Below are 14879 nucleotides of genomic sequence, written 5' to 3'. Positions count from 1 at the left end.
CACAAATTAATTTAAATCTCAGGTAACTTTTTATAATATACTTTCAAAAATTTGGTGGACCATAATTACTTTAAGTAGTAGTATACTATAATGAGAACGGAATTGAAGACTTTTCAATATTCTGAAGTTATTGTACAATTAATTATATGATATCCACAGGACCACCATAGATGCCCACATTGTTATCCTATTTCTAAATTGCAATTTTTCAACAAAATTGAACAATTAAACATGATACCAAAAAAAAAACCAAAAAAAGGAGGGGGGGGGCAGAAAACAACAAACAAAAGAAAACATGATACAAAAGCTGCAAACAAACCAAACCTAGTTTTAACTTGTTCATTTTTCAGCAAAAGAATTAGTTTTTTTCCACACCCCACCCCCGCCCATGTATTGTTATTCAGGAGAAATTTTTTTTATCAACAGAGCTTAATAACAGTATTCTTTGTTTTATGGTCTTTTACTTGCCTTGAAGAGAGAGTATAGTAAGGCTTTAATAGGCATTTCATGCATTTTAATGGCATATTTAAAATTAGCTATTCATTTAAAGGTGCCCCAAATAGATAAGTATACTGTGCAAACTTGATTACAATATGTAACTCATTAAGTGCTTTAAAATAAAATAAAGAATCCCTGACTTATAAGGGCTTAAAATAAATAGTAAATCAAGAATCACAGATTTGAAGCATTTAAAAAATGTAATATACCTATTCATCTGAGTAAAATGCTTTATATTAGAATTTTAAATCTATAAAAAGGCAAATGAAATCACAAATCTTCTATATTTTGAGAACAAAAGAGAAGAAAAGCTTACTGGTGCAGCCTTTTAAACTCAAAGTATATAACAATGTCAAAATGCAAATGAAACTGTACAGTTTTTCATTTACTATAATCCTTTACACACATTAATTCATAAAATGTATACCATAATAAACCACTGCCATCAAACAGATATTTTCAATTTCTTTACAGTAAATGGACTTTAGCTGGACAAACCAATCAGAAATGTTAAAACATCATCAAACAGCCCAGAATCTTCACATACAAAATCTAGGTAGAGAGTCACATAGTATTGTAAACAAATGTTCTGAGTTCAGTATCCATGAGATGTCACTTTTTAAAATTTCCATGACTATATTCCTTCTGCTTCTGAAATATGTGCCACCTCTACTTCAACAGTTTGAATAGCTTCTGCAACTTCAGATAACTTCTGTCCTTGCTGTTGTGCCAACACATAATTAACCACCTGCATAATACTTTGGTCAGAGAGTGTAGATACAGATGGATACTCTTCAGTAGCTGCAACGGCTTCAAGAGCTTCCATAGTTTCTCCCGTCACTACCACAGTCTCAAGTTCTTGAGGATCGCTGCTTTCCTGTTCATGAATGTCTGCTGTTAGGATGCTAACAGCATGCTCCACCTGAGTTCCTTGGTTATGAAACTGAAGGGTATCTTTTTCCAGCATAATTTTGCAAGGCACATAGTCTCTGTGGAACTTGGTCATATGTTTTCGGAGTGTCCGGGCATCTATGTAGGCTTCGCTGCACACAGGGCACACATAGGGCCGCTCACCAGTATGGGTTCGGACATGGCGCTTTAGAGACCGGGCATCAGCCCAAGCCACTCCACATGTTAAGCACTCAAATGGCTTAACTCCTATTTTTAAAAAAAGAGAAGAGATGTGTGTGTGTGGTGAGGTGTGCAAGTACCAAAATATATTAAAGTTGCCTGATAAATAATGCTTTTATTAAAATACAGTAGTCCATAAGTCTTTCTATCTTACCTATGGCAATTTTTAAAAAAATACAACCAAGGTACATGCCCTTGACCGGAATCGAACCTGAGACCCTTGAGTCCGCAGGCTGACGCTCTATCCACTGAGCCAAACCGGTTAGGGTGGCAATTTTTAATTTAGGACCTAATGGTTCACCTTAGAATAAACGAGATTCTGGAAAATAATCTCTCTAAGCAGTGCACATGGATAGAAGTTACTGAGAGGCAATTCTGAGTTTCTATGCAAGGTGTCACTTGACCTTCACAGCAATCCTATAATCCTAGAATAAGAAAACAGAAGCATGGCTCAGTGGTTGAGCATCAAACTATGAACTAGGAGGGCACATGCCCGGGTTGTGGGTGCAGGAGGCAGCCAATCAATGATTTTCTCTCATCATTGAGCTTCTATATTAAAAAAAAGAGCCCTAACTGGTTTGGCTCAGTGGATAGAGCGTCGGCCTGCGGACTCAACGGTCCCAGGTTCGATTCTGGTCAAGGGCATGTACCTTGGTTGCGGGCACATACCTGGTAGGGGGTGTGCAGGAGGCAGCTGATTGATGTTTCTCTCTCATTGATGTTTCTAACTCTCTATCCCTCTCCCTTCCTCTCTGTAAAAAATCAATAAAGTATATATTTTTTTTAAAAAAGAAAAGAAAACAGGCTCCAAGTAGCCCATGAAAATGTTGATAGAGAATATTAAGCTATGTTAGATACTCAGGTTTAGAATCACCCCTATCACTTGAAAAAAACTTCTATGATATGGAATACATCGCTTATCAAGGAAGGTGAGGTAATAAATGAGAGGATTGATAAAAGGAGTATCAGTATTGGATTGTCTTTTATTCTCTCTATATTTATCTGTATTATATAGCTATATAGTTACCTTCATGATTGTTCATGTGTCTCCTATACTCTCTCAGTTGAGTGAATTTTCTTCCACATCTTTCACACACCCGTTCTAGGTTTTGCTTTGCTCTTCCTTTTTTCCCATGGGTAGCTTTCTTTACATGCCTTCTGAACAATGCTTTTTCATAAAATTCTTTGCCACATATATTACATCTAAAATGGAGGGGGGAGGATTAAAAGCATCAGCATCCATAAGAATTAATCCAAGTATAGGTGTGTGAAAAAAAAATTATATACATTTCGGATCCTCCTCAGATTTACTCACCTGTAAGGTTCAGTGACAGAATGAGACTTCACATGGGAATACCAATCTTTCTTCCAACTATAGCACTTATCACAATATTGGCACTGGAATGGCTTCACACCAAGATGTTTGTTCATGTGCTGACGAAGATCTCTAGCTTCAAAGAAACTTTTTTCACATCTGCAATAATAAAATTCAATCACCCAACTGGATCATCATATTATTCTTTTAAAACAAGCTTCCAAGAATTTAGTATATTCTTGGGTTTCTAGAACTCCACAAGATGATCCCAATTTAAGACAAAAGATGTTCACTAGTACTCCAACCCTGTAATAAGGCCGCAGGATGTTAAGTTCTTTTGGCCCTACCTAGAAACCTTTAGAAAGAATCATGCAGACCTCCCAAAGGTTACTAGAGAGGACATACACTTTTTGTCTCCTCCTCAGTCCCATCTGATCTTCTTTACCATCCCCATTCTCTCTCCATGTGTTGGGAGTAGGCCTCACATTAACTATAAGGATGGAGCAACTGACAGCCTGTCAACTGGAGGAAAAATGCTTTGGGGAATAGGGGCTTTGAAAAACTCTCACGCATTCCTGGGAATCTAGAAGTCCACACACTTTCTCAGGGCTGTGCACACACTCAGGGAAGACCTGAAAAGGCCCTAAGCTCTCACCTCTGGTTGACTCAGCAAGCCAAGACGCAGTTGTGAACTGCCTGGCTGAGTGCTGAAGGCATTCTGTCATTAGAAAGTGGAATGCTGCCCGGCTGGTGTGGCTCAGTGGTTGAGCATCAACCCATAAACCAGGATATCACAGTTCAATTCCTGGTCAGGGCACACGCCCGGGTTGTGGGCTTGATCCCTAGTAAGGAGTGTGCAGGAGGCCAATGATTGATAATGATTCTCTCTCATCAATGCTTCTACCTCTCTCTAATCCTCACTTCCTCACTCTAAAAATCAATAAGAACATATTTTTTAAAAAAGAAAGTGGCAATGTTTGCACAACACTGTGAATATACTAGAAGCCACTGAATTATACACTTTAAAGTGATGAATTTTATGTTACATGAATTTTACCTCAATTAAAAAAAACAATTTCAGGAGGTTTTGGGAAAATCAAGAGAGGCAGAAAGAAAAGGAGTCTAAAAGGAAGGATGACTAGCAGAGGGCCCAGCACTTTGAGAAACTCTGGCTGCTCCAGGGATCATTCTTCCCTACAGACCACATGGTGCCAGGTACTGTATTTGAAGGCTCTCTTTAAGTCCCATATATTTATTTTGTGGTGGAAGGGTCAGGTTCTAATGTCCTGGTCCTTGGACTGGTGTCAAGCACCAGGCCATTCCCCCAGGCCCTGCTGCTCACTCAAGCCGCCAGCTTCAATGGGCACCAGTTCCATGTCCAGCTCCAGCTGACCCATGTGGATGCCCACAGCACAGGCCCAGAGCAGGCCAGGGGCCAGATCGGTGCCCACGCCTGTGGTTACACCCCCACCCACAGGCAGCCCAGCAGGAAGAAGCCAGAGGCAGCTTTGCAACCCATGCCACTCTGCATGAAGGATGACCCCGATGCTGGATGCCAGGAGGCCATTTAGAAACCAGGAGAGGAAGGCTGTCTCATGTGCCTTCTGGAGTACCCAGGTGCCTATGGTTCAGCTTGGACATGGGATGGCAGGAGGGGCGTAGTCCCTACGCCAGGGGCCCTGTGGGGGGGAGGACCCCTGGACCTCTGGCTTCAGGGCTGCGGCAGCAGTGACCCCCGTAAGCGTAGTCGGGCCAGGTGGGCAGCCTAAATCATCTTAAATGGGGATTTGCATAGTATGTGATTTATATTTAAATAAAACTTTTAAAAATAATAAGTAGAAATATCTAGGCAAAAAAGGGATTAAAATCAAGAAGAAACAACAGTTTAATATTATTTTGAAATATTTTCTTTTTTCTCCAGCTTTATTGAGGTATAATTGACAAAAAAATTTAAAGATATTTAAAGTGTAAATGATAACTTGATATATGTATACTACATTGTGAAAGGATTCCCTCCATCTAGTTAATTAGCACATCTAGCCCCTTGGATACACGTGTGTGTGTGTGTGTGTGTGTGTGTGTGTGTGTGTGTGTGTGTGTGTGGTGTGTGTAAGTTCCACTCTCTTAGCAAATTTCAACTATACAATGCAGGTGGTTATCAACTACAGCCACCTCAAATATTTTTTTCTGAAAACAACTCTCAAACAAATCTAGCACGAACATAAGGAAATTAATTGAGTGGTTCACCCATTAAACACTTACTGAGTACAGTGATAGCCTCGAACCTCAGGCTTTGGCTGGTGCTTCTTTTGGTGCTTGCTGAGTCCAGAGCCCCTGTGAAAAGACTTTCCACAAACTGAGCAATGGTACTTGGACTCTCCTGTAAAAATAAAACCATGTCACAAATCCAACAATCATGTGCTCTTCCAATAGAATATCTTATTTCATATTTCAGAGGTTATTCTATCAAAGGGACACAGAAGATAAAACATTTGGCAGCCACCTTCTAAGAATAACAACAAACCACATCAAAATCCCTATTTCCTGCCCTGACCGGTTTGGCTCAGTGGATAGAGCGTTGGTCTGCGGACTCAAGGGTCCCAGATTTGATTCCAGTCAAGGGCATGTACCTTGGTTGCAGGCACATCCCCAGTGGAGGGTGTGCAGGAGGCAGCTGATCGATGTTTCTCTCTCATTGATGTTTCTAACTCTCTATCCCTTTCCCTTCCTCTCTGTAAAAAATCAATAAAATATATTTTAAGAAATCCCTATTTCCTCTCAACTACAGTGCTAGCAAGGCTACTGCTAGCCCAAGAATGTGCTACACTTCATAGTCATCTGGAATGTAATAGTAAGAGTTGAATACAAGTTCTAGAGGAGATATCTACCCTTCATCAACCATTTCCACATAACTGCTTTGAGCATTTGAAAATAAGCATTTGTAAAATAAAAATTCTAATGAAATTATAAGACACAAAGCATGCTGACAGTTACATTTGCCTACTGCGTAACTTTTTAAAAGCATGTCTATTTCTTTAGGTGCCTCCATCTAAATTACACATGATTTTCCCGGCTGGTGTAGCCAAGTGGTTGAGCATCAACCTATGAACCAGGAGGTCATGGTTCGATTCCTGGTCAGGGCACATGCCCAGGTTTCTGGCTCAATCCCCAAAGTGGGGTGTGCAGAGAGATCAATGATTCTCTCTCATCGTTGATGTCTCTCTCTCTCTCTTTCTCCCTTCGTCTCTGAAATCAATAAAAATATATTTAAAAAGTAAATAAATTACACATGATTTAATATTCAGTATGCATTTTTCTATACTGAGGGAAACAATGAATATTTTTACACAAATAAGATAGCTCTAAAACTAGATTTAAGAAGATCTTTTAGCTTTACTCTCATTAATGAAACACTGCACACATATAGCCATCAGTATATCAATGTGATTTCTGAAATAATCACCGCATAATCAATATAATAGTAAATTAGTAGTATATAATATGCACAGGGTGGGTTTAAAGTAGGTTTACAGTTGTTCCTATGGAAAATAATATAGTAATTAATAAATACAAGAATAAACTCTTACCCATGCTCACAATTATAAACCTACTTTTGTCCCACCCAGGAATTATATCAATATAAATTCCTCATTACCTGTGTGAATACTCATATGTTCTTGAAGACTCCGTTTGGTAACAAATGACTTAACACATAGTTCACACTGGAACTGCTTTTGTGATTGATGGAGACTCTGGTGTAATTTTAGACCATGCTTGTAGATGAAAGTCTTTCCACAGACCTAAGACAGCACAGGTATTTAAAACAGTAAAACAGAAAAGCAGATAGAAGCTGGTTCTGAAGAATGAAGATAGAGAAACCTGGATGCCACTTTAAATTAAAAATTTAAATTTTAAACAAAATAACAAAGTGAAAGTTGAAACAAATGCCAAAGATATTAGCTGGTTGATCTTCTGATTCCAAAATATTGCTATTTTTCTTATAACCATGTGATCACTGGCAGAGTTCAAAGCAGTACAAAAAAAAAAAACCTTATGCTGTCCTTGAGAGATTAAACAGTATATAAGCTATATTAAAAGAGATATAGAATGCCAAAACCGGTTTTGCTCAGTGGATAGAGCATCGGCCTGCGGACCAAAAGGTCCCGGGTTCGATTCCGGTCAACAGCATGTACCTGGGTTGCGGGCACATCCCTAGTGGGGGACCTGCAGGAGGCAGCTGATCGACGTTTCTCTCTCATCGATGTTTCTAACTCTCTATCTCTCTCCCTTCCTCTCTGTAAAAAAATCAATAAAATATATATATAAAAAAAGAGATATGGAAGTGCAATAAAATATATATATACTAATTTCCTGCTACACCAACTAGAACAGTGCTCCTCAAACTCTGCGATGAAGAACCAGTCTCTCCTCCCCTCTCCCAGGCCACCGCAATCCACTGGGGAAGAGATTTTGTTAAATACAATAAAAATGTCACAACAATGTCAAATTGCCATAACAGTTTTTAAAAGCTTATTCTCATTTCTGTAGTTATCTTCCATAGACCACACATTTTGAGTAGTGCTATACTAGAAGACCAGAGGCCAAATTAATACTTAGTTCGACAACTGACCCTATGTTGATAACTATTGAATCTGGATGAAGGGTACATAGGACCTCTTTTATTCTCTTGTATTATATTGTATTCTCATATAAGAAAAAGCTAAAACAAAACAAAAACGAGAGAGAGAGAGAGAGAGAGAGAGAGAATAGCCTAAAGTTGCTAATCACAGAATTATTTACTTAGGAGTCATATTTTGAGATTTGTACCCTCAGACCTCAACATTAGTGGATACATAGCGCATGCAGGATTTTGTGAAGATTTGCCTAAACCAGGGGTGGGCAAACTTTTTGACTTGAGGGCCACAATGGGTTCTTAAACTGGACCGGAGGGCTGGAACAAAAGCATGGATGGAGTGTTTGTGTGAACTAATATAAATTCAAAGTAAACATCATTACATAAAAGGGTATGGTCTTTTTTTTTTTTTTAGTTTTATTCTTTTCAAATGGGCCGGATCCGGCCCGTGGGCCGTAGTTTGCTCCCGGCTGGTCTCAACCCTGGGTTCCTTTTGAGTCCAGATTAGTCCTGCTGCAGGCTAAGCGATGACTGGGATGATGATTCTCACCCATACATCCCCTGAATCTTAATGAATTCCATGAACATCCTAAATAGATTCATTTCAAATTACAATAAATTAAACAACAAATTAAAGAACACAATTAGGAATCACCCTTTATCCAGGCAACAAACTAAAAATGTCATAGAATTCCTTGTGACATTTTTTAAGAGTAAGGGTGACTCTAGAATCAACCAGTCTTATCACCACTTAAATTCCAATCTTCTTTACATAACAAAATAAATGTTACGGCTTTACCTGGCATGCATGTGGCTTTACACCAGTGTGCTTTAACATATGTATTCGAAGAGAATATAATTTAGGTAATGTCCTTCCACATATGGAACATATAAATTCTCGTTTGGTTCTGCCCTTCTCAGACGATGTTCCTGATGCCTCATTAGATGTGAAATTGGAAGACGATGAAGAGGGTGCAACTTTTCTGGTATGTCGAATAAGGTGTGCTCTCAATGAGGCACTGTACTGAAACTGTTTTTTACACAGCTAAAAGAAAAAGTAAACAAAATTCTGTCTAAATGTAATTTCATTACAAATGTTAAGTGAAACTTGACTCATATGTCAACTTCCCATTTCTATGTTACAATTACATAAATCAATAAACACATAGACTATGTAAAAGACAATATGCTAGGTACCAGATTATAAAGATGCAAAAGGTAAGGCCCAGCCTCTACTCTGGAGAGGTTTATAATCTAGCCACAGAAACAGGATTTATATGTAAATAAAGGTAAGATATTTAAGAAGGGGTAATCTGAACAATTAAGAAAGGCCTCACTAGGCAGATAGGTCTGTTTTGAAGAAATTGTAGGACAGAGACAAAGACTGAAGAATGCCATCATTATAGGAGTATTAATAGTTGTTAGGTAGAGCAAAAATAGGGGTTTGAAAAAGTAGAGAAATAAAACTGTGATGGTCATTGGATATTATCCAGTAGTTACTGGAGATTGATGAAATCAAAGTTACATATTCTCATCATTTACAAAACTTACTTTTTTAAGCATTGTTTTTTAAAAAAATATATTTTGATTGATTTCAGAGAGAAAGAAAGAGGGAGAGAGAGAGAGAGAAATATCAATGATGAGAGAGAATTATTGATTGGCTGCCTCCCGCACGCCCCACACTGGGAACTGAGCCCACAACCTGGGCATGTGCCTCTGACCGGAATTGAATCCAGGGCCCCCCAGCCTGCAGGTCGACGTTCCATCCACTGGGCCAAACTGGCCAGGGTTACAAAACTTATTGTTAAAAAAATAAATAAAACTTGTCTCTTGATCCACTACCTCTTTCACTTGTTTTTTGTTTACTCTCTCATGATGCTTATCTTTATAACTCCAAGTAACAGGAATAACAGACGATGACATTCTCACTTACCCCCACTCTCTACACATATGCGAATCCTTCACATTATCCTACTCTCTCAATATTATAATTTTTATTAGATCTAATTCAGTGTTTATATTACTTGAATGGTGTAAATGTTATCACATCTGGACCATACAGTACACTAAGATTTTCTATCTTTTTATTTTCTGTTTTGCTTACTGCTCTGTATTTACTGCTAATTCATCATTAAACCCTTTCCCCAAATGTCTACTGAGAGGAGATTTAAAACACATCATCTTGGATTAACAAAAAACCAAACAAACTAAATATTTAGCCCTAGCTGGTTTGGCTCAAGGGTTAGAGCTTTGGTCCGCAGACTAAAGGGTTGAATATTCGATTCTGGTCAAGGGCACGTACTTCGTACTTCAGTTGTAGGCTGATACCTTTTCCCGGTGGGGGTGCATGCAGCAGGCAACCAATTTATGTTTCTCTCTTTCTGTCGCTCCCCCTTCCCTGTCTCTGCCACTCTCTCTCAAAACAAACAAACAAAACCAATGGAAAAAATATCCTCTGGTGAGGATGAACAAACACATCATCTTATCAGCGATCTCTATCTATCAAAGCACTATGCCCTGTTCCTGCACTTGGACTCTGTAAAACTGGGCCTTGTTTCCCATGTCTTGCTCATTTTAGTGGAACACCTCTGTCAACACCTTCCTGAGAAAGGGAGTTTGGGAGGTAAAATGCCTGGAAATGTCCCATTCTACCATCAGAAATAGCTGACGGTTTGACTGGCTATAAATTCCAAGTTAGAAATAATTTCTCTATTCTCTACATCCTTATATATGATAAACTGCTTGCGTCCATTTCATTTAGCTCTTTTCCTGGAGAGTTCTCCTGTTCTTTCATTTGGGACATGTTTCTTTGTCTCCCCACTTTGGCTGCACAAAATACCACGTGCGGGCGTGCACATACTATGCAACTGAAACTTCGTGGCCCATGTGCAGAAGTCGGCATTTTGTGGAAGAGCCACACTCAAGGGACCAGAGAGCCACATGTGGCTCACGAGCGGTGGTTTGCCGAGCCGCAGTTTGCCGACCACTGTCTTAGCTAATAGGTTGATGCTTAACCACTGAGCCACACCAACTGGACAATTATGAAATTTTATAATATACTAGAGGACTAGTACATGAAATTCATGTAAATTCGTGCACTGGGGTGGAGGGGGTCCCTCAGCCTGGCCTGTGTCCTCTTGTAATCCAGGACCCCTCGGGGGATGTCAGGCCTAAACCAGCAGTTGGACATCTCTCTCTCAATCCAGGGCCATCTGTGGGATGACCAGTGGGTGGGGTGATCGGAGGGCCATGCTGGCACCTGCCTTGGCTGGAGGCCTGGCGCTGCCCCGCTGTCCAGCTCTGCCCCCAATCACCACCGCCAGTCACCTCCCTCTCAGTATGGGGCAGCTCCTGCGTTGAGCGTCTGCCCCCTGGTGGTCAGTGCACATCACAGCAACCAGTTGTTCGGCCAATCGTTCAGTAGTTTGGTCAATTTGCATATTAAGGTTTTATTATATATTTATCAATATTCTGTAGGTTTATTTTCATCTATGACTCTGGGCATTCAACCTATCCTTTAACAAGAAAACTTCTATACTTAAGCTCTGAAATTTTTCTTTATTGCATCAATGATTTCCTTTTCACCATGTTCTTTGTTTGGAATTATGTGGATGCTATGTATCTTAGACCAGGGGTGGGCAAACTTTTTGACTCGAGGGCCACAATGGGTTCTTAAACTGGACCGGAGGGCTGAAACAAACTGCCAAGGTTCAGTGGTGCTGGCCCGGGACCAGGAGCTGCCGTTACTGAGCCAAATGAGGTCCCTGCCCGAGAGCCTGCGGGAGCTCCCGGGCTTCATTCAACCCCCCCAGATGCGTGTCCTCCACCACCATGTGCCTCCCGGGCAGGCACGGGCGAGCGTAGCGCCTGGGAATTCTGCTGATGTCACACCTACAGCCAGGGCGGCTCAGGGCCCTGGGTAGCACCCTTGGCCACCCAGTTTCTAGACACAGCTGCCCGGGACCCCTGCAGCTCAACACAGCAGAGGGTAGCCTCCTCCGGGTGTGGGGAGACCATCGCGTTTGCTATAGGGCAGGGGTGGGCAAACTTTTTGACTCGAGGGCCACAGTGGGGTCTTAAACTGGACCGGAGGGCCGGAACAAAAGCCTGGATGGAGTGTTTGTGTGAACTAATATACATTCAAAGTAAACATCATTACATAAAAGGGTACGGTCTTTTTTTTTTTAGTTTTATTCATTTCAAACGGGCTGGATCCGGCCCGCGGGCAGTAGTTTGCCCACGGCTGTCTTAGACCAATCCCCTAAATGTTTCTCACTCCCATTTTCTAACTTGTCTTTTTGCATTATTTTCTGAGAGATTTAGTAAATTCTACTTCCCAACTTTTCTGAGATTTTTATATTTATTATATATTTATTCCTAATAAGCTCTCCCATTCTCTTAATGTGCCCTTCAAAAAATATAGTATGTGGCCAAAGCTGGTTTTGCTCAGTGGATAGAGCGTCGGCCTGTGGACTGAAAGGTCCCAGGTTCGATTCCGGTCAAGGGCATGTACCTGGGTTTAATATATTTTAAAAAAATCAATGGAAAAATATCCTCAGGTGAAGATTAAAAATAAACAAATAAAAATATAGTATCTGGTTATTGTTTCATTGATGTAACCTTTTCCTTTATTTCTGATGTCATACTTTGTAATTTGTTTTTTGGGAGGTGATAAGATTTCATTTTCTTACATTTTTTTCTTTATTGTTGGCACTATTACACATGTCCCCCATTATCCTTCCTCCACCCAGCACTCCCCTCCCCCGGCCTTCACATTGTTGTCAGTGTTCATGGGCTATGCATATATGTTCTTTGGCTAATCTCTTACATAATTTACACCTCCATGAATATTCTGTAACTACCAATTTGTACTTCTAAATCCCTTCACCTTTTTCTCCCCTTCTTTTTAAAAAACCTTTAGCCTGGCTGGCGTGGCTCAGTGGTTGAGTGTCAACCTAGGAGTTCACACGCCTGGGTTGTGGGCTCAATCCCTAGTGGGGCGTGCAGGAGGCAGCCGATCAGTGATTCTCTCTCATCATTTATAATGATATCTCTCCCTTCCTCTCTGAAATAAATAAAAAATATATTAACAATAAAATAAAGACCCTTTAACATTTCATATAATAGTAGTTTGGCGGTGATCAACTCCTTTAGCTTTTTGTCTGAGAAGCTCTGTATATGTCCTCAATTCTAAATGATAGCTTTCCTGGATAATCTTGGTTATAATTCTTTGCTTTTCTTCACTTCGACTATTTCTTGCCAGTCCCTTCTGGCCTGCAATGTTTATGCTGAGAAACCTGCTGACAGGCATATGGGGAAGCTCCCTTGTAGGTAACTGCTTATCTCTTGCTGCTTTTAAGATTCTCTTTGGCCTACCTGGAGTGGCTCAGCGGTTGAGCATCGACCCAGGAACCACAGTTCCATTTCTGGTCAAATCACACACCCAGGTGTAGGCTCGATTCCCAGTAGGGGATGTGCAGGCAGCAACTGATCAATGTCCCCCTCATCGATGTTTCTCTCTCCATCTCCCTTTCTCTCTCTAAAATATTCAATAAAAACATTTAAAAACAATTTAGCTTAAAAAAAAAAGATTCTTAGTCTTTTTTTGCATTTTACTTATGTGTTTTGGTGTGGGCCACTTTGGGTTCATCTTGTTTGGGATGCTGTACTTCCTGGACTTGTATGTCTATTTCCTTCACCAGGTTAGGGAAGTTTTCTATCATTATTTTTTTCAAATAGATATTCAATTTCTTGTTCTCTTTCTCCTTCCGGCACCCCCATGATGCAAATGTTGATGTGCCTGATGCTGTCCCAGAGGTTCCTTACACTATCTTCATATTTCTGAAATCTTTTCTTTTTGCTGTTCCGATTGGGTGTTTTTTGCTTCCGTGTGTTCCAAATCACTTATTTGATTCTCATTGTCATCTAACCTACTATTGATTTCTTGTAATTATTCTTCATTCCAGTTATGTATCCTTCATTTCTGTTTCCTTTTTATGGTTTCTATGTCCTTTTTCATGCTGTTGAAGTTCTCACTAAGTTCTTACAAGTTCTCACTAAGTACCTTGAGCATCATTATAACCATTTTCAAAAAACTCTACATCTGGTAGTTTTCTTGACTCCATTTCATTTACTTCTTTTTTTGGAGATTTATCCTATTTTCATTTGGAACCTGTTTCTTTGTCTCCTTATTTTGGATGCTTCCCTATGTTTGTTTCTATTTATTAGGTAGAGCTGCTATATCTCCTGTACTTAGAATGGCCTTATATAGTAAGCATCCTCCAGTCACCCGAGTTGGGTGCTCTAAGTATGTCCCTCTGTGGGCTGTGTGCACTGTCCCATTATAATTGAGCTCTGATTGCTGTTGGCATCACTGGGAGGGAATGATCCCCAGGACAAACGGCTGTGAGGACTAGCTGCTGCGCACAAGTCAACCTTACAGAGCATGACCTCCTTCAGTGGGGCTTTGGTGCTCACTGATTCCCCACTTTGAGTGTGTCTCTCACAGAGGTGGTAGGGTTATAATCAGGTATGGTCTGAAGCTGTCCAACAAATGCACTGGCTGTGGTGCTAAGTCAACCATCATCTATGCCCTGCTTGGGGCATAGTTAGAGAGATCTGCAGGTGGCTGCTACTTGTGTTGGCCTTGGAGATGTCCAAGAGAGACTGAACTGTGAACCAAGGCAGGCTGCAGCTAGTGACGGGCCTGTGGCACTTAGCAAGAGGCATGGACTATGTAGAGGCCGCTTGAGAGTTGTTAGGAAAGTCTGAAGCAGGAGGCAAGAGGGGTCAGTTGTATGGAAAAGCCACTGGAAATGGCTTGGATGAGCCTGAAGGTTGGGTGAAGGGAGCCTTAAGGAATCACCAGGGCAGGGCAAACAGTGTGAGCCAGGTTGATGGAGTCTCAGATATTATGCCTGTCAGCTCTATGGGTGTGGGGACTCTACCAATATTTTTGTCTGACAGAAAACTCTCATCCTGGTGCCAAAAAAGAAAAGTAAGTTCCTCTCTGTATATTCCTGGTTCCTTCCAAGCTGCTGCCCCAGCACTGGAGCTCAGAGAAAGTGAGTCTAAGTCTGAGTTCAGATCCTTTAAGAGGAACTGCTTGGGATTCTGGCAGCCCTCCATTCCACTCAGCCACACTCCCCCCTGGTTTTTATAGCCAGTCCTCTTTCTGGCACTGGAATCCTGGGTTGGGTATCTGGTTGAGGCTGGGACCTCTTACTCCTCAGGGGGGACCTCTGCAGCCAAGATATCCCTCCCAATTTTACTTATTTTTATTTTTATTTATTTTTTTAAAAA

General features: G+C 40.7%; 1 protein-coding gene across 1 annotated transcript in view; it reads right to left on the bottom strand.

The window, feature by feature from the left end:
• Positions 1–791: 791 nt before the first annotated feature.
• The window catches only part of ZBTB11 (zinc finger and BTB domain containing 11), a 36555-nt gene continuing 22467 nt past the window's right edge, over positions 792–14879 (bottom strand). The window contains exons 7-12 of the mRNA XM_015571274.1: positions 8377–8622; positions 6600–6744; positions 5207–5324; positions 2945–3103; positions 2657–2832; positions 792–1656 (exon numbers count right to left, since the gene is read on the bottom strand). Of these exons, the coding sequence (XP_015426760.1) occupies positions 1133–1656; positions 2657–2832; positions 2945–3103; positions 5207–5324; positions 6600–6744; positions 8377–8622 (1368 nt within the window). The 3' untranslated portion in view covers positions 792–1132. The remainder of the gene's footprint in view (positions 1657–2656; positions 2833–2944; positions 3104–5206; positions 5325–6599; positions 6745–8376; positions 8623–14879) is intronic.

The sequence above is a fragment of the Myotis davidii genome, unplaced genomic scaffold (genome assembly GCF_000327345.1).
Source record: "Myotis davidii unplaced genomic scaffold, ASM32734v1 scaffold48, whole genome shotgun sequence".
NCBI lineage: Eukaryota > Metazoa > Chordata > Mammalia > Chiroptera > Vespertilionidae > Myotis > Myotis davidii.
This window is presented reverse-complemented; position numbering and strand designations above follow the sequence as displayed.